Here is a 26975-nt window from a genome sequence, read left to right on the forward strand (position 1 = left end):
ATATTATGCTTGATGAACTTTACTCACCTGGCAGGGTTACAGTAGTGTGGTTGCTTGGTGCGTTAAGCAATGAACTATACAATTGAAGGATTATTTTGAGTTCTAAAGCTATTGTAGTCTTTATATGTTTTGGCGAATAGTTTCAAATTCCAAGAGGCTTTGATAGGTTTCTGGAGAAGGTGTATACGCATTTTAGTTGAAGAAAAATGACAATTTCCCATCAGAAGGGGAGGGGGGATTTTTTATTCAAGGGACTTCCTTTAAATTCTTATCACGGGCATGGCCGTGCAAGTACTGCTAGTGTCTTATATAGCATGAATATTTCTACTCTTAATTCAGAAAACTGAAAAAAAAAAAATAAAGTTTAAAAAAAACTGAATATTGCTTCAACCATCAATTCTTGTAAAATAAAATTTGATGCATGCTCATATAATTTAAAAAATCAAAATTTTTAGGAGAATGTTTTATCAAATGCAAAAGACTGAAAAACAATCCATTATGTTATAATTTTAAAATGTTCCTTTAAGTAGTTAATATTTCTAATTAAAATTTAAAATCAAAGATAGATATATAACTGTTATGGGAAGATAAAGGGCTGTATCTGCATCCCCCCCCCCAAGTCTAATTATAGCGTCTCCTAATAGTTAGTATTGAATCCCAAATTAGTTTCCTCAAATTTCTCAAAATTAATTTCTGCAGATAAAGCTCTTTTTCCTTCCCACGGCCATAAAATTGCCACAACTAGTCTACCTGGAGCTAGAGCTGTAGCTTATTGACTGGGAGTGGCTCCCTGAGCTGGAGCAGAAGCTCAGTGCTAGAGTGGTCAAGAGCTGCTTTTCCTTTCGCTGGAGTTCTTAAAGTTTTCCTTGTTCCAGGGAACCTCTAGTTTATCTTTTTTTTTATTTTTATTTTTTCATTCTTTCAGCCTCTTAACCCTCCTGGCCGCAGGGCCAGGCCTACTCAATATTTAACTCCACAAACCTTTTTTTAAATGTCATAGATATTATTTAATTTTATTGTCTTTTACAATTTTATTTTCAGATATTTCTGTGTATGCTTAGATAATATAGTTGTATGCTGTTTTACTGTTCCATGTCCATTAATGGATTTACACCTGAGGATAAAAATAAATAAATAAAATAAATCAACTTTTATGTGCTCAAATTATCTCATTTTTATGTCTTTATGAATACATTATTTGTTTTGTTTCTGTAAAATATGTATTACTTTTAATTTTTGAGCATTTCTGCAAACTAGTTTTATTATCTTACATATAGGATGACACAAACTCTCTTAGTGAATGGCCAACATTAGGTGAAGTACATATGAATGAAGTAAGTATCTTTACATAATTTTTTAGCTTTATTGCATTGATGAGAAATTCTGTGCTTAAGTTGATAATTTTATCATCGTTAAATTGTCTGGAATGATCCATTTCTATTTTATCTTAGTTTTTATGCCTTCGAATCTAAAAAAAAAGACTATGTACATTCAGGTTAAGAGAGCCCTTAAAAATAAAAAAAATCAAAATCAAAATTTGTAACAAAATTAACAAAAATGTCCTGAAAAAAATAGTCGAATTTTTTTCCAGCTGATTCTTTGCAAACCTTTTTAATTACTTTGACAGTGCATTGTTATTTTTTAAGTCTCACATCTTTAAGCGTATAGAAACAAAATGCAATGAATAAATCCCAATAATCTCTTCTCTCCTTATTATCCCTTTTAATACTTCATCAGAATTGAATGTATCAACATATTTAGAGTCTAGATAATGTACCTTAACTTAGAGAAAAATGTATGCTGGCTGGGTGATAGAAGAAATACCTCATTCATTCTCCTCTCTATCAACAACTATTAAGTTAGGGTCTGAAATAGGGTTCAAATTTTATGGGTGATGTCCCCCTTTAACCCTACTTTTTTGATATTGGTGGAGGGGGGATTTTAAGTTTAAGAAGGAAATTTCAGTAGTATTACAATTTAAAACCTTTTTCCTTTTCCGCAAACATTTACATGTCCTATTTTTTAATACAATTAAGAATTTCGAGCTACAACATGATTTTTAAAAGTTAGTAAGAAAAACTGTCCAAAATGAACCAAGTGTAGGTGAAGGCATTTATTAAAAGCATTGATAACTAATGAACCATATTTTTAAAAAGGCTTCAAAACAAAAATAAACAGAGTGGAGTACTGATCAAAAGGGGCAAAAAAGTATTAGGAAGACTCTCTACAATCCGGAAACCAAGGGAAACTCTGAATTCCAGATGGAATTCAGAGTGATTTTTCCCTTAAGTTAAAAGAATAAAAATGCTACATAAATTGAATGTAATAAGGTTACAAAAAGTAAAAATTCAAAATTTAGTGATGTTGAGTTACATCACTAAATTTTGAATAGTTAATGATGAGGAGAAACAAAAATGCGTGTGCAGAAATGAACCCTTTACAAGTATCGCAATTTTAAAATAAATCTTTATTAAAATTATTTCTGAAATTTTTATTAAAGAAGTAATACAAGATTGTAAGTTTCATTTTTAGTAAACTAGTTGAAATGTTCCTGAATAAAAATAATATAATCTTGAATATTTCTAATTCAATTTGGAATTAGAAATTGTAATTGCTCATTCTAACAGGGTTCTCACTGGCCCTCAAAAGCCCTGATAAAGGTCCTATTTTCGAGTATTGTTTATAGGGGCCTCTCTAAAGGCCATATTTAGTACTCAAAGGCCCTAAAAATTAATCAAAGGCCCTATTTTTTAGGATTTGATAAACCATTCGACATTTAATAAAGAGGCAAAGACTTTTGCTAAAAAGCTACAAACCTAATAAATTGATACTTTCTAACACATTGGATTTAGCGAAGAATTTTGCTTTTCATATACATGCTTATTCATTAACAAATGCATATAAAATGGTTATTAAGACACCCCACTTATAAGGTCAGTTTCTAGAAATCCCGCAGAGTGACCTTATAACAAAGGCCGACTGTATACCGATTTATGCTGCTGTGGGTAGGTAAACCGCAGTATCTCCAGAAATGAGGTTTCGAGATATTTGAAGAAACGCATTTTGGGTTCAATACTAACACTAGGGAAATGTTTGAATTAGACGTCTGTTTCGCACCTTTTTTTTCAGCAGAAACCAAATAAACGAGCTTGTACAATAAAGATAACATACAATAGATGACAAAAATGCAAAAAAATGAAACATTTGCAGTTACTGCCCTTTACCTGCACACGGCAGTATGTGTGTGTGCATGTTTATAAGCGTAACTCTTTCCAACATGAAAAAAAAATCTTGTTTCGCCACTGCCGTGAACTAGTTCTATGTAGTTACCAATGTGTCGGAAAAAGGCCATATATAGGCCCTATTTTGTAATGTACTAGAGGAGTGGGAACCCTGTCTAAATTTTAGTTTCATTTGTTTTATAGTTTAAATAAATTCATTATTTAATTTACTTAATAGTTTTCCATCCAGTTGGAAAATTTTCAGACTGTTTCAAAAACTCATATTATCTCCTACTTTCCTTCCATAATTATCTTTGACTTTATGATGTTTTTTATAATTTTTTTTTCACTGAAAAAAAGCCCAATTTTTGAATTTTTTTAGTGTTTTTGGCTCAATAAAAGTAAAATTTTCTTATGAGTAAAGAGGTAATTATGGCAAAAATGCCTTCATTAATTGTAACAATGTGGCACCATCTCAGCGAATTTGGCAACTGAAGTGAGATTTTAAATTTAGTGTTGGGACATTTATAAATAAGGGTACCTCTATAAACCAGGAGTAAAAGTAGTTTTTTTTAAAATGAAACTGACAGCTGCATTATAAAAAAGCATGCCAATCAAAACATATTTTTAAAATAAGGTAGCTATCCTTTTAGAGCTGGTAAATTTCCAGCTGATAGTAAAAGTCTACATGTAAAATAATATATTTTGTTTGACATATAAATACTTAATTCAAAATATTAAATCCCAAGTGGTTAACCTTTGGTGCATAGCAGCAGATTTGAAAATTCTAAGAGAAAAACTTTAGAAGTGAAGCTGTGCCGAAATGCTACCACAATTATAATTGTTTAGTAATTTTAAAATCTTTTTCCATTGTTTTATTGTTCAAGTGTCAGTAATGTATTTTCTGAAATATTTGAAGTGACTGCTCATCCATTTTTCTAGCTATGTACCGCCTAAATAAATGAAAAAGGTTTCACCAAAAGTGTGTTGTTTGTTGCTGAAACAATTGGAAATCAATTGTAATTAAACTCGAATTTAGTTTGAAGAAGGTGAAGTCGAATTTTTTCTTGAACCTGATTGAAAGATTTTTCATAAAAAGGCGTATTTTCTAACCTAATGTATGTAAATTTAGTACAGTTTTTTTTTTTTGCCCTAAATATGAATGTTTTTAAGATTTGGTTCAGAAATAGAAGTTTGGTAAGACCCCATTTGGAGTATGCTGTTAAGTTTTGGTCTCCTTATCTTAAGAAAGACATTAATGTATTGGAAAGGGTTCAAAGGCGGGCTACAAGGCTAATAAATGGACTTTCTCACTTAGACTATGATTCCAGGCTTATAAGGCTAAAAATGTACAGTCTTGAGCAAAGAAGAGACCGAGTTGACATGATTCCGTTGTTTAAATTTATTGAAATGAAAGATGTTACGGGGCTGAAGTTTAGCACTAAAAACAGGACAAGGGGTCATTGTTTTAAGCTATTTAAATCTCAGGCTAACATGGATATTAGGAAAAATTATTTTAGCAGGGTAGTGGAACCTTAGAACAGCTTACCGGAAGAGGTGGTAATGAGTAAGGGAGTAGATAGTTTTAAGAGGGCCATTGATCTTCACTGGGGATTGTAAATTGACTAGGACCAGTCTAGCTGGGCCCAGAGCCTGTTGCTGGTCGTCACTTTTGTATTAGTATTTGTATAAAATTGAGTAGTCAAAAGGTTAGAACCACTGATTTAAATCAATCAGTTTAAATCATTGGCACCTTGCTGATTATTGTAGTAAAACTTCGTTGTTTATACTGATAAATAATCAAATCAAGGCAGATAGTACATTAACAGGGTAATATTAAACCAGAATTTTTTCTTGTTTTAATTGCAAAAAAGTTATATAGAAACATTGAAAAGTGATATAAGCAGAAAAACTGAAATGTCTTGTATTTATGCAATTTGATGCATGCTAATAAATATTTCTGTCATTTTTAGAAACAGGCTGGTAGTTCAAATAATTCAACAAAATCATCTAAAGAAACTAGTGGAAATGATTCTGTACAAGATGATGATTCTGCAAAAGAAAACCAAGAAAGTTCTAAAACAAACAGCATTCCTGCAAATAGGAAAAAAGGTAGCTATTACTTTTAAGTAATATTTTAACATATTCTGTCTGTAATTACTATTTTTTTTTATGTTATCGATCTTGAAGAAATACACTTCCATATTCAAGTATTTTTTTAACTTTTATGAGTTTCATGTGCTTTTTTTTCATGCACATTAACAGATTTTTTTTTTAAACATTAAGTCTGTCTTCCTTCTTTGTTTCAAAACTTATTTTATGCATATTTTTGCTTGAAATTGTGTTCATCATTCAGCCTTTAGGCAGTTGACTTTTTGATTTTCAAAAGTGACATGCTCACAAAAAGTATTTTCCTTTATACATTTGATTTCAATGGTTCTTATTTTTTGAAAATTTTCGCAATGAAAGTTCATCTTTATGTTATTGGAATGAAATGTAATGCATGACCTTGATTCTAATAACTTCAGGACTGATATCATTCTGATTTCGTGAATTTGCAGATTTATCTTGCCTCATTAAGGTTAAGAGAATACAGTTGAACCATCTGTCTAAGAAGATACTTCAAGTCTTAAATTAGTTTTGTGACATTTGACCTAGCTTTTGTAGACAGAAAGAGACAAGGAATCTAGACATCTCTCTTTCACCAAGTTTAAAGAAAACTTTTAATTGTGGATTATTTTACTGATCATCCATTGTTAACTTAAATTTGACTGCCATTTTTAGAATAAGGGATAAACTTTTTCTGAAATGAAAATCCAAACTGACAAAAGAATTCCTACAAACAGAACAGAAATAATTAGCAAAACCATACTTCTTGATAGGAAGAGTAAACAAATTCTGTGAGAGTGTAGGTTAGAATAGTTAATCTTTGTTGTGTATTTCAAAAAATTTATTGCTGCTCAAATTTTTTGTCCTTACTTTATCCCTTCACCTTAGTCATTGTTATCAAAGCTAAATACATTTACACATCCATTTTAAAAAGTCTATAGAAGTTCTGATAAAGTCACTCAGAATAAGTTATTTTGTCACGGTCTTGCACATTTTAGTCCTATTAACAAGATTAGACTACTAGTTCTATGCTATTTTGTTAATACTGCTATAAGATTATATGTACTAAAAATGTCGCCTATATATGCCTGCAAATATGTACTTAAAATTATCATGGGTTGCATTAACGGCATTGAGTAAATGAGCCTACTTTCTCATGGACCAACATCAACTTTGTGAAACGCTCACTCATTCCTCTTTGTTTAACTTAAGATCTAAATTATCTCAAATGTACCTACTTGCACTTATTAGACGTGCCATTCACATCAAGATGTTTTTTTACACGTTACCAATGGCGTGCTGGTATGTGGGCAACAAATTTTCACAGAAATAAAAAATGATGTGTGTGGTATGTCACTTTTTAATTCATTTACTTTTCTCTCTCTAAAAAAAAGGTGCAAAAATCAAGAAATATTCATTTTGTAAGTTAGGATTAATATGACAGAGCATGAGGCATAACTGTTCTCAAGTATAAAATAAACCTAAAAGAATGTTAGTAGCACACTAGGTTGTTTATATGCAAAGCAAGTGTTACATTTTCCTCGGAAGATTCTTCTTGCAAAGGCCAAAAAAAAAAACAAACAATGAAACATTATTTTCAACTTACAGTTGGCTCTCTGTTTAACCACTTTCAAGGGATCACAAAAAATTGTCCTTAAGTAGAAAGCGTCCTTAAATAGAATGCTTTTAATACTATAGTGGACCATTTGGGACCGTGAAAAGCCGTCGTTAAATAGAGAAAGTCGTTTAATAGAGCATCGTTAAACAGAGAGCCAACTGTATTTTCTAATTTCTATGAGGCATCGAGTATTTACTGCCTCTCAGTGACTTGAAGTCGCCTTTTTTTTTTCTTTTTTGTACCCGTACCTGTGAATTTCTTGCTCCTGCTAATTAACAGCTTAACATTAAAAAAAAGCAAACCATTACTTGTTTTGTAAATAATAAGAATTTCATTGTAAAAAACTGCTAGGCGCTATGTTTCAGTAATTTCTAACTATAAAAATTTTAAGTAAGAAAATTTTAAAACCCAGCAGAGTTTTTAAACATGTGCAAAAATGCAGAACTGAATCAAAACAAAAATTCCTCAGTATAAAACAGCACAGTTCAAGAGGTAAATGAATCAAGTAAACAATTTTTATACAATACTGTAAGAATGCTTTTAATTTTAAGTAAACTCTCAATATAGTTGATAGTTTCTCCATTCCTTGATAGGGAGGATCACCAATAAGGAGGGTTTTGTTTCCAATATGAAATCTTGACCCTAAATAGTATCAACTAATGTATTAGATTTTTAAGAATGTAATTTGTAGTTGCGAAATATTAAATCAAATGACCATAAATATAACTATTAAGATAACCAAAGGTTCACTGTAATGTAGCATGACACAGCTGCATATTTTTATTAATTCATTATTCTTTCTATGAAATTTTTCTTGTTTCATCTAGAAATAACTTTGCAATATTTTGTGAATTTTTTATTCCTTTTTTATCATTTCTTAGGGACAAAACAAAAATGGGTACCATTAGAAGTTGAGCCAGTAAAGACTGACAAGAAAAAAAATACTAGAAATGGTGGAAAACAAGGGAATCAAAAAGAAGATAGCAGTAATGGAGAGAAGAAAAAAGTCGATAAAGAAGAATCTAAGAAAACAGGTTTGATTTAAAATTTGAAAAAAAAAAGTATTTAAAGAATTTAAAACGAATAACCCCTAGAAGATTTTTCTTAAAAAATTAGAGATATGCAAGGAAATCTTCTAAAACTCTTTTTTTTTGTTCTGTTTTAAAAATGTCAACAAGTATATAAAGGAATAGGGAAATTTAGCATCTAATTGATGTTAAGTAATTCCATGATCATAATTGTATTAGTAATGGCACAAAGCACAGTTGGACCGAAGCTTCGGGTGCTGTACATATTGAGCTTTCGCATTGAATGTGCAATAAATATGTACAATATCATATGTTCCATGTTTAATAATGCTCTTGTTTTCATACAAAATATGCTTTTGGTGTCTTTTTAAAACTAAAATCTAAAACCAACATATTTATTTTAGCTTTTCACTGGTAATACCAGAAAAACAGCTGTTTTGTTATTTTTTTTTTTTTAAATATGAATGTGTGTGTGTGTTAATAGTATGAACCTTAATTTTGAATATTAAAAGCATGTTCTGTTTCTTAGTCGAAGTTTAGAAATTTTTAATGAGTTTCAAATTTAATTGTAATTTAAAGGTTTATTTGAAGTAAAGGTAAATTTGAAAAAGTGCAGGCATTCTTTCTTACCAGTCTATCTATCAAAAATAAATAATAAAATTTCAGCTTTTATTTAATATTTAATAACTCTCTGTGTGTTTATTATCTTGGGTTATTATTGATCATCCTGATCAGACTGAAATCTGTTTAATTCTGTTGTAAATTCAAAATAAACTGAAGTATTGAGCCTAAAAGTACTAAAAAAAGTATAAAAAATAAAAAAAAAAAAATTTTCAAAAAATGTTTAAAGAATGTTGCATGCTATATTTGAACAGCTTTATTTTAAAACAGCTGAAATTGTTGAAATAAATATTAGCTGAATATGATGTAATGCAACTTACTTATTTCTTAGAAACTTCCAAAATAAATATAACATTTATTATTTAATGAATGGTTTGGTTTTCAATATTCACTGCACAAAAACTTTGCTAGTTTTATTGTTAGGTGCAATTGTGCATAACTTAGAAGGCAATGTTTTATATACTAATAATTGTAAGAAAAGAATATTCACAACATAAACTGTCATAGGCCAAATCAGTTCATGATTTGGTCAGGCTTTGGCAAGGTAGACGAAACATAGTTCCATCTCTAACAAAAACCATTGAAAGTTATTTAAAAAACTAATGCACTGAATCCTTTTAATTGAATAGTCATGTTGATTAATTTCCCAAATATCGGGAAAGGGGGACATCAGGGTTCGTACGCCCTTGAAAAACCTTGAAAAGTGCTTGAAAAAAAAGTTCATTTTCAAGTGCTTAAAACCTTGAAAAAGTTTTAAAACCTTGAAAAAGTTTCTTAGTGCTTAAATTCTCTCAAAAATCAACGAATTGTGCTTAGAAGTTTTAAAAAAGTATTTCACCAATGCAATTTTCTGAACATGTGTTCAGTATGCAACATCGCGAAAAATTGCTTCCGTGTTTGGGATTTCAATCCTTTTGCATCTTGTAAATATTTTGATGTTTTTTACAACCAAAAGATATTTTGACATATGGTACCTTAGATTAGTTTATTTTTTGTTTAATTTCATTAATTAACAAAGAAATTAATTTGGAAACCATGACAACATTGAACTTACTCGGGTTTCGCGGAAAATTGCTCTTGTGCTTGAAATTTCAATCTTTTTGCATCCTGCAAATATTTAAATATTTTGGCTAATCAAATGTTAGTTTCGCATATGCTACCTTAGATTAGTATATTTTTTGTTTAATTTTAATAAAAAACAAAAAAAAATTTCATGGGAAACATGCCACGTCGAACGAACTCGGACTTTGCGAAAAATTGCTTCTCATGTTTGAAATTTCAATCTTTTTGCATCTTGCAAATATTTAAATATATTCACTAATCGGATGTTATTTTCATATTTGCTACCGTAGATTAGCATATTTTATGTTTAATTTCAGTAAAATATAAGTTCATTTTATGGGAAACATGACAACGTTAAACTTAATTCGCGAAAATTTGCTTCCCTTGTTTGAGATTTCAATCCTATATGGTAAATATTTTTATATTTTTGGCAATTAGTAGTTATTTTGACACTGCTACATCAGATTAGCTTATTTTATTTTTTATTTTAATAACTAAAGAGTTAAAGAATTTATTACCTTGGTCTTGTTTAATTATTTGCTTATTTATTTTTGCAATTTCGAATGATTATCTTTACCTAATTTTTGGTCATAACAGATTTTTAAAAAAAAAAATTAAATTTCAGCCGTTGAGCACCTAACAAATTAACTTAAAGTTTGTATTTTAAATATAAAGTTGATTTATATAATTTTATTTATAAGTACATCATTTTTTTATGTCTGCTAAAATAAATAAGGTGTATAACAGGGATGGTTGTGTTATGATTATTCACTTGAAATCCAGTAGTGTTCGTTTTTATGCTTTTACCTCCCTATATCTCCAATTTTCCCCTTTTCCTCAAATGTTCAAAATTACTACTTTATTAAGGTTGTGGGTACTTGGAGCTTACTGAAAGAGGCTTTAATCAGCAAAGGGGTAGATAACTTAAGGAGGGTCATTCATCTTCATTTGGATCTAATAAATTGACCAGTACCAGCCTAGCTAGGCCCAGTGCCTGTTGCTGGTTATCAACAGGCACTGGGCATGGTATTTCTATGCAGAATATTTTGACTTAATAAACTATTTTATGAATTGTATGCATAGCAAAAGTTTTTGTTGTACATATGTATATTCAAGTAATAGGGGTCTTAGTTTTAAAAATTATTCCCCCCCCCCCCACTCGCCCCATTTTGCTCTTTGAAACTTTCAGGTAATTTTTTATGAACTCACAAATCACAATTACACCTGAATATTATTGCCTTTCTAAATTTAAATTCTAATTTCGACAATTGCCCATTAATTCCCAAAATAAAACTATTTTTGTCATAATATGTCAACTTCTTGTGAATCTTTTCAATTTCGAAATATGGCTCTATAAATCTGAACTTGCACATTTATTGTGTTGCAAGTTAATCAATGAAAGCTGAATAGGCTCAAGTTTGCATTCAGAGTATTTATCACTGCTTAAACTGCTTTAGTATATTTTGAGGTGTAGAGACTGGACTGTGGACTTTCATAAACTTTTCTTACTTCCTAATTTTTAAATTTACTCGAGGACAGTTGAAATGCCTTATTGGCTGAACAGCTAATAAATACATACGAATAATTGATTTGCATACTTATAAATGATTTGCAAACCTAATATTTTTAGAACTTAATAGTGCAAACTGAAATAACTTTCTGGGTAGTGTTTTTGTCCTAACCGCCCTTATATTGTAATAAACCACTGTATAGATATTGGAAATAAATGTTGAAACCAGGGGGGGGGAGTGACTTCAAAAACTCCTGTCTGGCAATGCCATTGAACTTGGGTATTTTAGTTTCTTCCCATAAAAGTTTAAAAAAAAAAAAAAAAACCTTTCATAAGTGCTTTTAAGTATTAATTTGCTGATTCTAGAAAATATACAAATCTCTGATTGCTGCAACCTTTGAAAAACCTCAAAATTAAACCTCTTGGTATCTGCTTCTCTTCATGACCAAACTTTTCAAACATTTTCAGAAAAACTTTCAACGAAGTAATTCTTTCATCAAAGCGTCTCTCGTTGTAGAAAAAGCAATTTTGTTTTCCTATACTTTTTTGTATTATTGCCTTATTTCTATGTGTTTGTAGTAAATGAAATCTGCATACAGTATTTTTAGTACAAATTTATGATATTGCCTTGAAAACAAAATTTTTTACCTTGAAAAGTACTTGAAAGTGCTTGAATTTTTTTCTGCCTAAAGGGTATGAACCCTGGACATATTTCTTTTTTTTTTCATTTCTTTGTTTTTTGAAAAATATTATCAATTTCTCAGAGCAAACGTGTCCCCTTGATTGATTAGCCTTTTCTTTGCCTTGTAATTTTTACAGATGTTTTAAAAAGTTATTTCTTTACTTAAGGGTATTTTTAAAAAGTGTCTTCTATTGTAACAAACCTCTGAAAAATGCTGGATAAGCATCATATTACAACAAAACCCCCTTTCTTATGCAACACATACATATGTACCAATTACATTGAAGGGTTTGTAGCATATACTGTGTCAGTTTAAATTGTACAGTAATTGTCAATACGGAAATACTTTTTCCAAACAATATAACTGCGTGCTGTCAAATTTTATTGTTTCTTAGCATGTTCTGATCATTGTACAGACAAAAAGCTTATAAGGTTACATAATGCATTAAATATTTTATTGCATAAGGAATATTCATGTTGGGTACATTGCACTTAAGCTTCAGTCAAAATTTCATAAATTTTAAAATTATTTTAAACTTCACTTTTTAATTAAATGAAAATATTGTCTTTTCATTTAATTAAATTATTATGCAGCCATGGAAAAAATATAAGGGCACGTTGAAAAATGAATGTTAGGAATGAAAGTAATCCACTGCAAACAAAACTAAAGATAATTTACTACTTGTAAATAGAAAACACTAAGTATGAAATTAAATTACAATATAATTGTTAAATCAAATATTAATACAAATGTATTAGGTAAAACATGGGAAAAACTAAATGGACATTAACAAATATGTCCCAAAAAAAATTAATATTCTACGAAATCACTTTTTTTTTCAATTACCCTCATCAATCATTCAGTCGTTGACTCAAAACGTTCAGTTAAAGTTTATTTCAAAATGTACCCTGCCAATTCAATGGATGATGTCCGTTCGTCTTGATTTGCATATTGTGTCCCAACCTTAGACATTTTTTTTTAGTTAAAATGCCCCACAGATTCTCTATGCGCTTTAAATAAATACTTCTTGTAGACCAGTCCAGAATTTTCGCAGAATGGGCCTCAAACCATGAATGTAATCCACAAGACACATTGCAACTTGATTATCTTGTTGAAACAAATAATCACCCACCACCCCTGTGACTAGGGGTACTTCAGTTAATGAATTTTCAGCCAGCATATCAACATATGATTCTGAATTCAATGGATCTCAAATGGACACAATTGGTGGTGTGACATTAGCTGCAAATCCTGACCACACCCATCACAAAACCACCTCCGAATTATCATTTTGAAAAGAAAAGGTTTCGTTTTGCAAATCATGCCAATAATGGTGAAAATTATCTGGTTAAAGTTTTTTTGTCAGAAAATGTGACATATTTCCATCAAGACCCCAAAATAGACGTGTTTCTTAGCGAATTCCAATCGAGCATCTTTGAAAGCTTTGTTAATGGCAGATGTGACGGTAGTTTAGTATACGTAACATTGGAATTCTTTTGCAAAACATTACACACTGCTTGATTAGTGCAAGATACATTCATTTATCTTTAATTGGAGTAGAACTCTGTTTTTTTTTCTTTTAGTAAACTCCACAAACAAGTGTTCGTTTCTGGCGCTTAGTAAAAGTGGGGAGCTTGCCTGTACACTTTTTCTTGCCATATTCTTTTGAATTCATCAAAAAATCATAAATTACTGTTTTAGATCTGTTTACCTTCCTTACAATTTCCTGTCCACTCATTCTACTTCTTTTGTACGCAATAATTTGTCATTTTCCACATTCAGAGAGTTGTGTGCTGTTTGGCATAATGAAGAACAAGATAAATAAAAACTAACTTTCTGCATAAGTTTTGGGTTATTGTAAATAATCTATGCTATATATGATGCAACTAAATATGCTAGTTTTTGTTCGTGATTTCAAAATAAATGTGCGTCTTTATAATTTTTTCCAAGTGGCAAACTATTCAAAATTTAAGAATTCATGTTATTTAATGTTTTTCAAACATAAGAATATTTACATACTTTTCCAACCAGTGGCACTTAGAACTGGCAACTTTTTGCTTGTCCTTATATTTTTTTCCATGGCTGGCAACATTAATATCTCATAAACGTTTAACTTCAATAGAGTAATTTCTTTAAATTTCCAAAAAGCAGCAAAATAAACCAAAAATCGACTTGTTTTAAAACTTTGACCAAGAAGTAGGACTAGTACTGCCATTACTTGAGAATTTTCTAAGATATTTTGCTTGACCTTATCCTAATAAAACATACCATGTTCACATGTACCCCCCTTTCCCCTATTAAATTTGATGCTTGTATTGTTTAGTGAATGAAAAAAATATTACAGCTAATACAGTTTGTGTTCAGAATCTTTTTTTATATATTATATATGAACAATGATTTTCAGTATTTTACACAACAGGCACATATTTTTTCTGTCTCAGTTGTTTTTATGAAATTAAAGCAGCAAGATTTAGTATTATTGATAGTTGCATTTCCATCATCCTGTCATAATCATATTAATTTTTGTTTAAAAATAGCCTTTAATCAAGTTAAATCAAAATGTGACTGGTTTTTTTATATTAAGTGGAACTTATTGACACTAAATAATATAAGTGCTTTAAAATTTAATGTTAGACATTAATATCTAGGTTAGCTTATGAAAATTGTTTGCATAAAAATATACTTTATTTTTTAAAATTTATAGCTTGCTTGCTGTGGCAAGTATAAAATTGTCATATTTAGACTTACCGAGAATTTCACCTGTTCTTTCATTTTGTAACTTTGGTCTGATTTTGGCATAACTCCCTATTTTAATTTTTTATGTTTCTGATTTAATCTATTTTCTATTTAGAAAATAATAAAAAAGAGCGTCCTTACAACCAGCGATCAAGAGGCAGAAAAGGACGAAACTATTCCACTGAATGGAAATTACGAAGAAGGGGTTAGTAATTGATTTTCACTGTGTTTATTAGATGTTTTAATGTTATGATGAAATTTCATTTTTGCTATTAGAGGTCACCCACAAATGTTGTCAGTTTGATTTTAATATGCTAATGAAAAACAGCATGAGATGTGACCAAGGGAAAAATAAGGTGAAATGTGACAGTTTGAGAAGGAGGGGGGTCAAATGTATTGAAAAATGTAGCATCATTTATAGATAGCTGCTTAGGGGTTTTTTTTTATGTTGATTCAGTTCAGTAGTAAACTCTGAAAAAATTTAGTTTATAGTAATGTTTAAAAATTCTACCTAAGTGACATAGCTGATATAGAATCTCATCATTGTCATCAACGCAGCCACATATTTGCTTTGAGAACTGCTGAGAAATTTTGAAGAATTAATAATACAAATGTGACGACCAGCAACAGGCTTTGGGCCCAGCTAGGCTGGTCCTAGTCTGTTTGTCCCCAATGAAAATCTACGGCCCTGTTTAAGCTTTCCACCCCTTGCTAATTACAGCCTCTTCCTGTAAGCTGTTCCAAGTGTTCACAACCCAACTAAAGTAGTAAATTTTCCTAACTTCTTGGTTAGCGTGAGATTTGAATAACTTAAAACAATGGCCCCTTTCCTACTTTCAGTGCAAAAATAAAACCAGTTTACATCTTCGATTTTGATAAATTGAAACAACTGAAACATGTCCCCTCTAACTCACTTTTGCACCAGGCTATACATATTAAGCCTTTTAAGTCTAGTATCATAATCTAACTGAAAGCTCCCTTACTAGCCTATTAAACCTTCTTGAACCCTTTCCAATAAAGAAATATCTTTCTGGAGATAAGGAAACCGAAACATGACTACTGTTGATGTAGAGTAAAAAGCTGGCTGTGGGATTAGACTCATTCTGGACAACTGGTTGCTGATTGATATAAGACACATTGATTAGTCTTGGGACATAGTATATCGAACTATATATCTGTTATTTAAAATAATGTTAACATCACTATATATTAAGAGTAAGACACTACCAATTAATATTTGTTTGTTTAGTTTTGGTACCATATTTTCTTGCGTATTTTCCGTAATGGCGTATAATCCGCGAGTCCTAAAATCAGCCTGAAGAAAAAAGAATATTTGTATAATCGGCCGGCAATATGATGTAAAAAAATGAAATTTTGATTTAACATACAATTTTAGCAATTAAATGAAAAGTGTTAAGAAGTAATAACTTTTAAGATACATTCAAAATTAATTGAAGGAATAATTTCTTTTTGAAATTGTATTTATAGTACCTTAATTACTTAAAGACAGAGTCAAGAAAAGGAGCAAACAGTCTAATCTTTTGCAAATGAAGGCTTCGTCCACAACTGTTTATTTTACATAGCCTGAATCGCATAAGAGGAACATTCAATTTATGTTAAAAAAACAACCTATAGGCAGGCAGCAAAGACAAGCTATGTAAAATAAACGACATACAGGCAGCGGTAACGGTCTCCATTTTGAAGCCTACTGTCAATGCTTTGCTGTTGAGGGGGAAAAAAATCAAATCTCAGATAATCCACAGTAGCGTATAATCTGCAGAATAAACACAAGAAAATACAGTAATGATATAGATGTAAAACTACTTAAAAATAAAATGTTACTTATATATGACCATTATAGTATATGGGTCTATATATCTGTTATTTACAATTATGTTAAAATCACTGTAGGAAGAGTAAAATTCTACCAATCAATATTTAGTTTAGATAATAATCAAGATCTAAAATTGCTTTAAAATAAAATGTTACTTTTTAGATATATATATTTTTTTTCTTTTTAGAAGCAGTTATTTCTATGAGCGAAATAAACTCTGGTTTTTTTGGAAAAAAAAAAAAAAAAACTTTTATTTTCAATGCCTAATGCTTTTGTTTTAAATTTAAATGTTTGAATTTGAAATCATTCTCGATTGGTTTCTACATGTTCTAAACTAAACATGTCTACATGTTTAGTTTAGATTATCTCAGAGTTAGGCAAATTTTAATTGCATGAACAATTAAAGATTAACAATTGATTAATTGGTAAACATAACCACAACAACTAACAATTGATCAATTGTAATTGTGGAAAATTACAATTAATGATTAATTAATTGGGGTTTACTACAGTTAACAATTAATTGTTAGTTGTAGTTTGCTACAATTAACAATTGTCAGTTGTTTTATGAATTTTAATTAAAACTAACTCTTAAAAAAATTACTTGTTTTGTATAATATACTTTACAGGCGACAGGTCTACCTGGGACGTGGATGCTGGACGGGTACCATATTATTATCTATTTAAATACGCATGTTAGCAACTAATAAAAGATCAATGCTCAACAGTAACTTTATTACGAGCAATAAATTATTTACTGCAGCATATGACTTTTCTCAAAGTCTTATGGCTCCAGCGAAATTTCCTCAGAAAAGGTATATTTCAGTTAAAAATTCAAAAACATTTTTTTCCTAATTTTTTTTTTACTAATAAGAGTTTAAATAACATCTGAGAGAAATTTCAGAAATGTATCTTAATTATGTACATGATTTTACAAAAATATTTTAAAACAGAGCGGTCTCTGAGACTTCATGTCCCCTGTTATGTCCTTCTTTCTCGCCTCCCCTGTTATAGGTTAAACTAAAACAATGATTTACAAACTGAAAACGTTTAATTAAAACACAAACATTTACGTGTGGGGGAAAAAGCTTCCCTAGACAAGACTAGTTCACGTGACGAGCAAGCAATCAGCTCTGAATGAAAATATGAAATTGAATAATACTTTTGACTCTGTAACCTGCGCTGTACCTATTTTCAAACTTCAACTATGTCTGGACGTTGATCGATTCTAATGCCAGCTCTCGTTGAGAGCGGACGTCCCTGAAACAGTTCCGCCATGAGCTATGCCAAACCTCGAGTACAACGAGACACTTCGCCGTGTGCCTTTATTGAACCTGGTGATGGAGGCAGTAAGACGTATGGTTGGGGCAAGTCGAAAAGGAATGCTTTATCGAACTTTGAGGAAGGAAATTCTCTAAAGCCCCATTCCAAGTACGCAACCCCGACCTCCAATTCTCATCAATCCAACCTGCCTGCCGACCTCGACGGAAGCGTGGTGAGTGTTGGTTCCTCTCTTGATCCAAGTCTCATGCAGGATTATTTAACTAAAAGTAATTTACTTGAAACTAAACTTAATTCTAACTCTAATTCGATTGATATTGGCGATTTACTCTCTTTTGTTAATAATCTAGTTTTTGAATATAAGTGTAATATTAGTTTGGTAAACTCTGGTGACTTGACACTTTTATTTAGACTTTTTGATTTGAAATGCAACACCATTCAGCTGAGGCATTAAACCCCCTCAGGTATGCAATTGGAACGGCTCAATAACGTCCCAACCTAAGCTAGAAAATAATTCAAAAATCGACTTTATTTTTGATTTAATCTCTAAACCCAAAACAGTGGACTCTACTACAAATACTGAGGTTCTGAGGTTGTAGAGAAATCCCCATTAGTTGATAATGAAACTCTAATGGATTTCAGTGATTTAAACCCTGACGTTAAGCTTAGCGACGGAATACATTCGACTACAGATTTAACTGCTAACCGTGAACTTCAACACTTCATTGAAAGAAATGTTAAGAAAAACAAAAAGAAGAAGAAAAAAGTTAATAATGTGTTTATCCACAAATCTAATGTGAAAAACATTGACAAAAATGAAGCTAAAACGAAAAAATTGATTCTGCTTTGGTTGCTACTGTTAACTCATCAGTCTATCCTAACGACTCTGAGAATGAAACATTTACTTCTTTGGAAGCAACTGACCAATCTGAAATAAGAACTGAAAACGCTTTCAAAGTTGTTAAGAATTCCATACCTTGGAAAATTAAAGTGCCTACGATCTGGGTTAACGGAACTAACGACTCTGATAGTCGGCTTAAACTGTTTTCTGAAGTGGCCGGAATTACTATTACCGGCAAAATTAAACATAAGATAATGTGCTCTATGCCTAGTTTTGAAGCACACAAAAAAATTAAAAATCAACCTTGATGAAAATTTCATTGTAAATCACTCGCATAGATTACCTGAAGAAAAACAGCTTATAAGATTGTTATCTGCGGTCTACCTATTCAAATGGATTGCTGATAATCTAACCATACTAAGATATGTCCCCCAACATATTACGCAGTTGCGTAAAATTGGACATGAACAAAAACAAACTGCCCTTGTTTTTCATTTATTTGAAAGATCTAGTCGAAAATGAAAAAAATTGGTCACTTGAGAGATTGGTGGAGTTTAATATCAGCTTTGAATCTCTCAGATAAAAAGACACTATGCAGTGTTGGAACTGCCAAGAATTTTTTCACTCCTCGTTTAGTTGTGCACAACCCCCTGTTTGCCTTGTGTGTCCAGGTCAGCACAAAACTGAAGAATACCGAAAACCCTCAAACATACCATCCTCATGTTTTCACTGCAAGGGTGAACATCTAGCTAATTATAGAAGTTGTCCGAAACGACAAAATCTCATCCTCTCCTTGAACCGGAAAAATAAAATTGAAACTTGCACCAATTCAGGACCCTTGCCCAAATTTTCAAGTGCTGTTAATGCAATTCAAGAGGTTCCCCTGTTTCAACTAAATCAAATAATACTGTTATTGATAAGTTAATAATTACCCTCCAAAATCTTCTGCTTGAACTGCGTGGGTAGTTAATTCACTTTTGTGTTTCTTCTATCTACCAGTTTATTTTCATTCCTCTTCTGATACTACCAATTTAGGTTTTCCCGGCATTAATGTTTGTTGAGTAGGCGTGGCTTATTGCGGCGGATTTACAGCCGTCCAATGAGCATGCCGCTTAATACTTTATATCTCTGGAGGTAGAAATAGCTTGTTTCAGCTGACGTTCCATTTCAAATCATTACGATTTTTCGTATAAATAATTATTGTTACTCTTTCCGTCCTTGCCGCTCAATAATTTTTATATTGATTGCTGTTTTTTCTTTATAGACGTGGGAACTAACCTGTGATCTTCAAGTAAAGTGTGGTAGGCCTACTATATTAATTTTTAAGTTTTTCCTAATTGAGACTGATCAAAAGGGCCATTATGCTCTACCATCAATGACGCCCGCCTGTACCGGGCGCGCCATCCAAATATATATATATATATATATATATATATATATTCATATATGTAACATGAGCGGCGGTTCTTACATATATATATCAATAGAACAACAAGCAGACAAGGTTACACAGATAAATGACATTCTGGCTTTATCTTTGTCATTTATATGTGTTGTAATCTTGTCTGCTTGTTGTTTTATTGATATTTATATTTACCTGGCTTATTTGTTTGGTTGTGTAGCACATCTGTGGGCTTGTGGTTTATTCTATTGTTATTATTTCCTCTATAATGTTTTCAATATATATATGTATGCATACATATAGGCACCATTTTGTTTACTTTGTTAATCAAAAACTCTCCGAACATAATTTTGGGACTAAACAACTAATATCTAATTCTGAATAAAATCTCAAACTGAAAACTTTCTCAAATTTTACGTGAGTTTACTCATTTGTTGTTGTTAATATTATGTTTTTTAGAAAAAGTTTGAAAATGTTTGATTGAAAAATCTTAATTGTTTAAGTGTCAATATTTTTTGCTTGTAAACTATCACTTCACTTTTTATTTATCTATTTTTTTTTAACTATAGAAAAGGAACTACATGTTTTTCCCTCTCATTCTGAAATAGCTAGTGCCAAGATATCTTTTGCTCGCCAGAGATTTGTTTAACTCTAGTTATTACATCAAGTTTCAATTAACTATTAAAGATTTCTTTGACGAAGTATGCATTTTGGAGTAAGGGTTGCAAAAATAAGGCTCTTGCAGGTTAAAAAGAGACACGCTGTATAAGTGATTATTTTTAACAAAGAGCAAAAAATATAAAAGAAGAAAAATATTGATTATTACAAATTTAAAGATTTGTAATCAACTCATGCACAGTAGAATGGGAGGATTAAATATAAGATGTAAGAGAGGTATGAGTTTCATGAATAGTTGCAGTTTTAAGGACATTTGGGAAGTTGTAGTGCAAACAATGAAATATATACAGGCATCCCTCGTATAACACGATTTCAATATTACACAGTACCAAATTTGGGATTATTGCAACATGGTTTCAATATTACATGGTACGAAACTGGAATTTAATACTTCACGGTTTTGATATAACACGAAGTTTAAAAGATTTAATTTCATTTTTGTTTAATACTCTGTTAAAAATGTATGATAACTCTAAAAAGATTTTACTTTGCTTTGTTTTTATGAATGTTATTCAAAAAATTTGTCTCCAGCTCAAAAGTATAGTTTCCCCATACAACACTAATTTTTAACTTTTGAGTACTTTATGTTTCTGATCAGAGTTCTAGTAACAAAAAGATCAAAATAATTTTGTTTCTAATGCATTGTAAGAATATAACATTATGTTTAAACTTAAGGCAAATTTGGCAAATAATATATTAAAATATGTAGTCAATACAAAATATGAAATCAAATAAATAATATATTATTTTACATTTTGTTTCGTTGTTGTTGCTCAGACAAACTTTATTACTACAGTGAAACCTGTGTATAACGATACTGTCTACAACGATAAACTGTCTATAACAATATTTTTTTTTGGCCCCAGCAAAATGTCAGCATGAATAATCAAATTGTCTATAACGATAACCTGTTTGTTGCGATATTTTTTTTTAGGTCCCAATAGTATCGTTGTAGACAGGTGTTACTTTATAGAAAAACTCAGATTGTTTTTCTAATAGAATGCATTTTGTTCTTAGTCAACAAATTCAATAAAGTTTTTTCTTGTTGTTCAAAATAGTTTAATTTGAGGTATGTAAAATAATTAAAGTGTGTCATTTGTAACAAGTTTAGTTTTGGATCAGTGGGCCGTGGTATGTTTTGGTTGCCAGTTTTTGTTTGTATGTTCTATAGAGCCGAAATTTAAACAATTGTAAAATTTTTATATTAAGACTTGGGTGCGATATGACATGGTACACATCCCTTGATTCTCATTATTTCTAAGTTTTGTATAACTGGGTTTCAATACTACACAGAACGAATGAACCGTGTTATATGGGGGATACCTGTATATATTTCACTAGACACTTACCTTTTCTACATCTTATAGTTAATCTTCCCATTCTACTGAGCATGAGTTGATTACAAATCTTTAAGTTTGTAATAATCAATATCTTTTTTATTTTATTTATTTATTTTTTTCATTGTTTTCCTGTCTTTTAGCTTTTTCTCAGGATGATGCTACATATGAAGCCAATGGATATGCTCAACCTCAAGAAATAGCATATTATTCATCATTCTATCCTTGTTATTGGAGTGGATATGCAATGTCAGAAGAAGCTTTAAAGGATTCAGTAAAGAAACAGATGTTAGTATTAAGTGCACTATATGACCAAAAGTATTATGACACTTTCGAAAATTAATATTTTTAAGGGTTTCTCAAGAAATAAGACACCAATTGCTTTGTAACTTTTGTCACATGAAAGGTATGCTCCACGTGTCAGTTTTCGATAAAAGTTACATCACTCTCGGGGTTTCAGGAATCAGTAAAAAATTAAGGCAAACAAAAATGTGTTTTGATCATCATTCATCGTAAATAGCTGAGAATAAGCTGTAAATTTCAGAAAATAGTTCACTAAGTTCAACTTATTTTACATACATTTGAGAAGGTAGCAGTAATATTCACGAAGATATGAATATTTCTTTATGTGAAAGTTTTGGCTCATAACACGCAAAGTTTTTCTTCAAAGCTTACCAAACTTTCAAAAAACTTGACAGCATACAAGAGAAGCATAAAACTAAAATTTGAAGTTGAAATGTTAAAAATTTCAAAGTATGCACATTTAAAGCAATTAATTTATCACTGTGCCTGCGCAAAAGATAGCAATTTATAACTTTCACAATCTGAAACCTATCTAGATTCTTCAACTCATAATAAACTTCGAGTTCAATATCTTAAAAGTTCAGAAAGTTATCAGCGATTTAATGAGCCGAATTTCAGCAATTCTTGGATAGGCGATGCATCAGGAGAGGTTGTTTGCAAATAATTTGTTTTTATCATGACTCACACTGAACGAGTGCAAACAAATGTTGCAAACTTGCGAACGACTCGTTGCCTATCCAAGAATTGTTGAAATTGGGCTCATTAGATCACTGATAACTTGAATTGTTAAGGTTTGATGGAAAATTTCGTAGTTTTGAAAGAAATGCTCATACCTTCGCTAATATCAGTGATACTTGCTCAAAAATAGGTAAAATAATTGTATTTGGTCAGCTAACTAATTTCAGAAACTTACAGCTTATTCCCAGCTCTTTACGATGAATCATGATCAAAAACCATTTTTGTTTTCCTCAATTTGTTACTGATCCCCTAAATGCAAGAGTAATGTAACTTTTATTGTTATTGGAAAATGACAGCTGGATCATACCTTTTACATGACAGAAGTTCCAAAGCAATTCATCTTTTATTTCATCAGAAATCCTTAAAAAATTAAATTTTTGAAAGTGTCCCAATACTTTTGGTCACACAGTGTATGATATTAAACTGACTTTTTTTTTTCTTCTTTCCAAAAAGGAGCTTCTTAAGGACCATTGCCTTTTGAAGACCTTGTGCAATTCTCAAATATGGCATCCAGTGTCAGATGCCATGGTTAAAGCGTAATTATCAATAGTACTAAAAAGTTTTGTTGCCAAGTTACCACTCTTTGAAGGCACCTGGGATCATTATTCAAAAATGCACACGAAATTCAACTAAGCCAAGAATGCCTGAGCCAGCTATTTACTCGAGGGATCTTTAACACATCCCATAAGGGTCATTCTTCAAAAAGTAACTTTTAAGTCACACGCACTTTACAGTAATAGCTTTTTTAAGAATAGTTCATTTAACAATATTTTTTACATTCCCACATAAATGTATCCATTTAAATCTCAACATTTTTTGAAAAAAAAATTTTTAAATATTCTTTTGCTTCACAACATGTGGATTATCACCTCAATCGCATGTCACACACCTGATGTAGCTCATAATGATGCTTAATAACTTGTTTAAATAAAACAACAAACTTATTTTCTACAACTTTCTCCTCACAAGTGTCTCAAACACTAAATGCTCAAGTATATTCAATTTTTTTCTATTGTGATTTAATTCGTTTTAGTAGGATAGTTAGGTCTGTCACACACTTCTCACCTCTGTTACCTAAACTCAAAATACCATTCCTCATTAACACGTGGCAGTAATGACGTCGATTTTTATTTTCTATGATACAAGGGAAGCCCCTTGTTTATTTTCAGCTATAGTTGAAGTTGTGAGATTTTTGTCGAAAAACAAGAAGATAGATTTTGCTTTAAAAACTTAGTGTGGTTAATCTGACTTTCACCTCTTTGAACTTGAATTTCAGGGTTGTAAATTAATGTAAAAAAAGAAGTGAGCATGTTTTCATATGCTTAACATGTGCAGATTCTATCAACGAAGAAAAAAACAATTCCTTGAAAAATGTATCTATTAGGCCTATATTCATGGCAAATTCCTCACCTCCGTGACAGACCTTATCAGTGTCATTATTTCTGAGGTGAAAATAAATGATGGAGGAGAAATACATCAGTAATAGGCATTCTGCCAAAATTATAAATTGCCAGTATAGCCTCAAATTTACTAAAAACTATTTTTTAACATACATTTGAAACTACTAATTTACCCATACTTTAATTAAGAGAGCTTAATATTATATTCGCACTCATCATTAAAATAGCTGATTGTATGCACAATAAACAAAATTACTACTTTGATATTAAATTGGCCTCAATTTTTAAGTATTTTTTCATTTTTTTTTATTTCCGTAAACAAGGCATTTTAATTTTTTTTTCATTTATGAGTAAAATAAATGGAACTCAGCTGGGCCATTGTTTGCGGTTACTTCTAGTAGGTAACACTTTCATGAAAGAATGAATAAAAAAAGAGAACAAAAGGTTTCAACATTGAAAAATATTTGCATTTAAAAGTTACATTTTCTGGAGAATGACCCATAATCACATGCTGCATGGGTTCAGATAATTTTCTGCGCGAAATTTATGCTGATAAACCTCAATTATTAATTAAAAGTTCTATAAGGAATTCAATATTTTCTTCATATGTTTAATTTAGGTTTTTGGTTGAATTTGAAATGTAAGTTATTGTACATGTTTTTCCTTTCTCTTATTATTTATTTTTTTAGCACTTTTTTGTTTTGATTTAAGTCAAAACAATAATGCCTTTAATGTTATTTTACTACTAAAATGTGCTGAATATGCGTAAATTTTAAATTTTTTCTTAAAAACCAAAAGATTATTTTATTTGAAAAAAGACGTTTTCAGTTGATGAGCAAAAGTGTCTGGGGGAAAAAAAGAAGCAGAAACAAAAAAATAGCTCTTTTTTAGAAACAAATTATTTCAACCAAACCGATTAAATGGATCAGGAACAATGTAAAATCGAGAGTGCAGCTTCCTCAGGCTTAAAAACTAAACTTTTCATTTTTGATCTACTCAAATTTTTCAAACCGAGAATAGTAATTATGTTTAACATTTTATTTATTTTTGTAACATTATAAAAAAATAATAAAAATGAGTTCTAGAATGATTTTTTTCTAAATAGGGTCTCACAAAGTTTAGTCAGAAATAGTTTTTCTAACTTATAACAGTTGCAAAATCCCTATAAGTCGGTTGTCACGGTATTCACCATTCTTTATTTATTGTAGAACGAGATTTTCTCGCTAGCGACAAATAGTATTTCAGGCTCAATTTTTCCCACTTATCTGAAAGAACACAATCAAAAAGAAAGATTATTTTTATAAGAAAAAATATGTTCTATCTCATGGTACCAACAAAAAGAAGATGCAAGGTGACAAACGAGCTACAGGACATTAAAAACAGGCTATTCTTCATGTGAACTATTTTGATACACATTGGATGCCAATATCTCTTAGAAAATCAATATTTATGCTCTGCAACTATAACCCATTAAAAACATGCTTTTTGACAATAGAATTACAAAGTTTGAGCATTTGAATGAGTTTAGAATTTATGACATTTTAAAATCCAGGAAAACGTTTCTCTGCTGCGTTTGTCCAGACTTTGCATATGTGTTACACAAAAGTTAATGAACTCAAATTCACAAAAATACTAGAACGTGTTGACAACTAAAAGTACTTAAAGCTCCTAAAATTTCAGGCTTCCAGTGTTATAAAATGTCCCGTAATCTGAGATTGAACATGGCAATTCGTTATGACAGATATAATTTCAAGCTCGTTTTTCATCCTTATTCAAAAGAACGCCATCGAAGGAAAAACTTAATTTGAAAGAAAAAATGTGTTATTTCTAATGGTATAAACGAAAAGAAGATGCGAGGTGACAAACTTGAGCTATAGTGCTTTGAAAATCGGCTATTTTTCACTTGAACGGTTTTGATAGCCACTTTGAAACACAATATCTTCTAGAAAATAGATATTTAAGCTCTGTAACTGTAACCCATTAAAAACAAGCACTTTTACAATGGAATCACGCAGGACGAGCTTTTGAATTATTTTTGTTCAGTTTTTATGACAACCTAAAATCCAGGAAAAAAATTTCACATCGCGCTTTTTCACAAGTTCACGCTCATGCTACACAAAATCTAACGAGCTCAAATTCACAGAAGTACTTGAATATACTAACGGTCTAATATACTTTAAGCGCCTCAAATTTCAGGTTTCCAGTGTAATAAAATTTCCTGTAAACTTGGTGTAAACTTGGAAATTTGGCACAAAAAGCTAATCCGCCATCATGGATCACATTTTTCGGAGATTCTAGATCCTCAGGATCTGGATCTAAGAAGCTGAAAATTTGCATAGGTTAGTTTCAAAGGCATCTCTACGCCTCTATAAATTTCATCTAAATCGGAGGTGGTCAAGTGGGGACGATTTGAAAAATTAGGTCAGTTGACATGGAATGACTCAATATCATTATTGCTGAGGTGAGAGTAAATGATAGAGGTGGAAATACATCAATTTTAGACAGTCTACTAAAATTATAAATTGCCCTTATATTCTCAAATTTACTAATTTGGAAATATATTAATACTATAC

The 26975-nt window shown here is 30.8% G+C and overlaps 1 protein-coding gene across 1 annotated transcript in view; it reads left to right on the forward strand.

Moving 5' to 3' along the window:
- LOC129218586 (la-related protein 1B-like) overlaps nt 1-26975 on the forward strand; it is a 114502-nt gene that overhangs the window by 19934 nt on the left and 67593 nt on the right. Inside the window, exons 3-7 of the mRNA XM_054852901.1 lie at nt 1278-1334; nt 5195-5333; nt 7830-7982; nt 14704-14793; nt 22105-22249. Coding sequence (XP_054708876.1) covers nt 1278-1334; nt 5195-5333; nt 7830-7982; nt 14704-14793; nt 22105-22249 — 584 coding nt within the window. The remainder of the gene's footprint in view (nt 1-1277; nt 1335-5194; nt 5334-7829; nt 7983-14703; nt 14794-22104; nt 22250-26975) is intronic.

Source organism: Uloborus diversus, chromosome 3 (genome assembly GCF_026930045.1).
Source record: "Uloborus diversus isolate 005 chromosome 3, Udiv.v.3.1, whole genome shotgun sequence".
Classification (NCBI taxonomy): Eukaryota; Metazoa; Arthropoda; class Arachnida; order Araneae; family Uloboridae; genus Uloborus; species Uloborus diversus.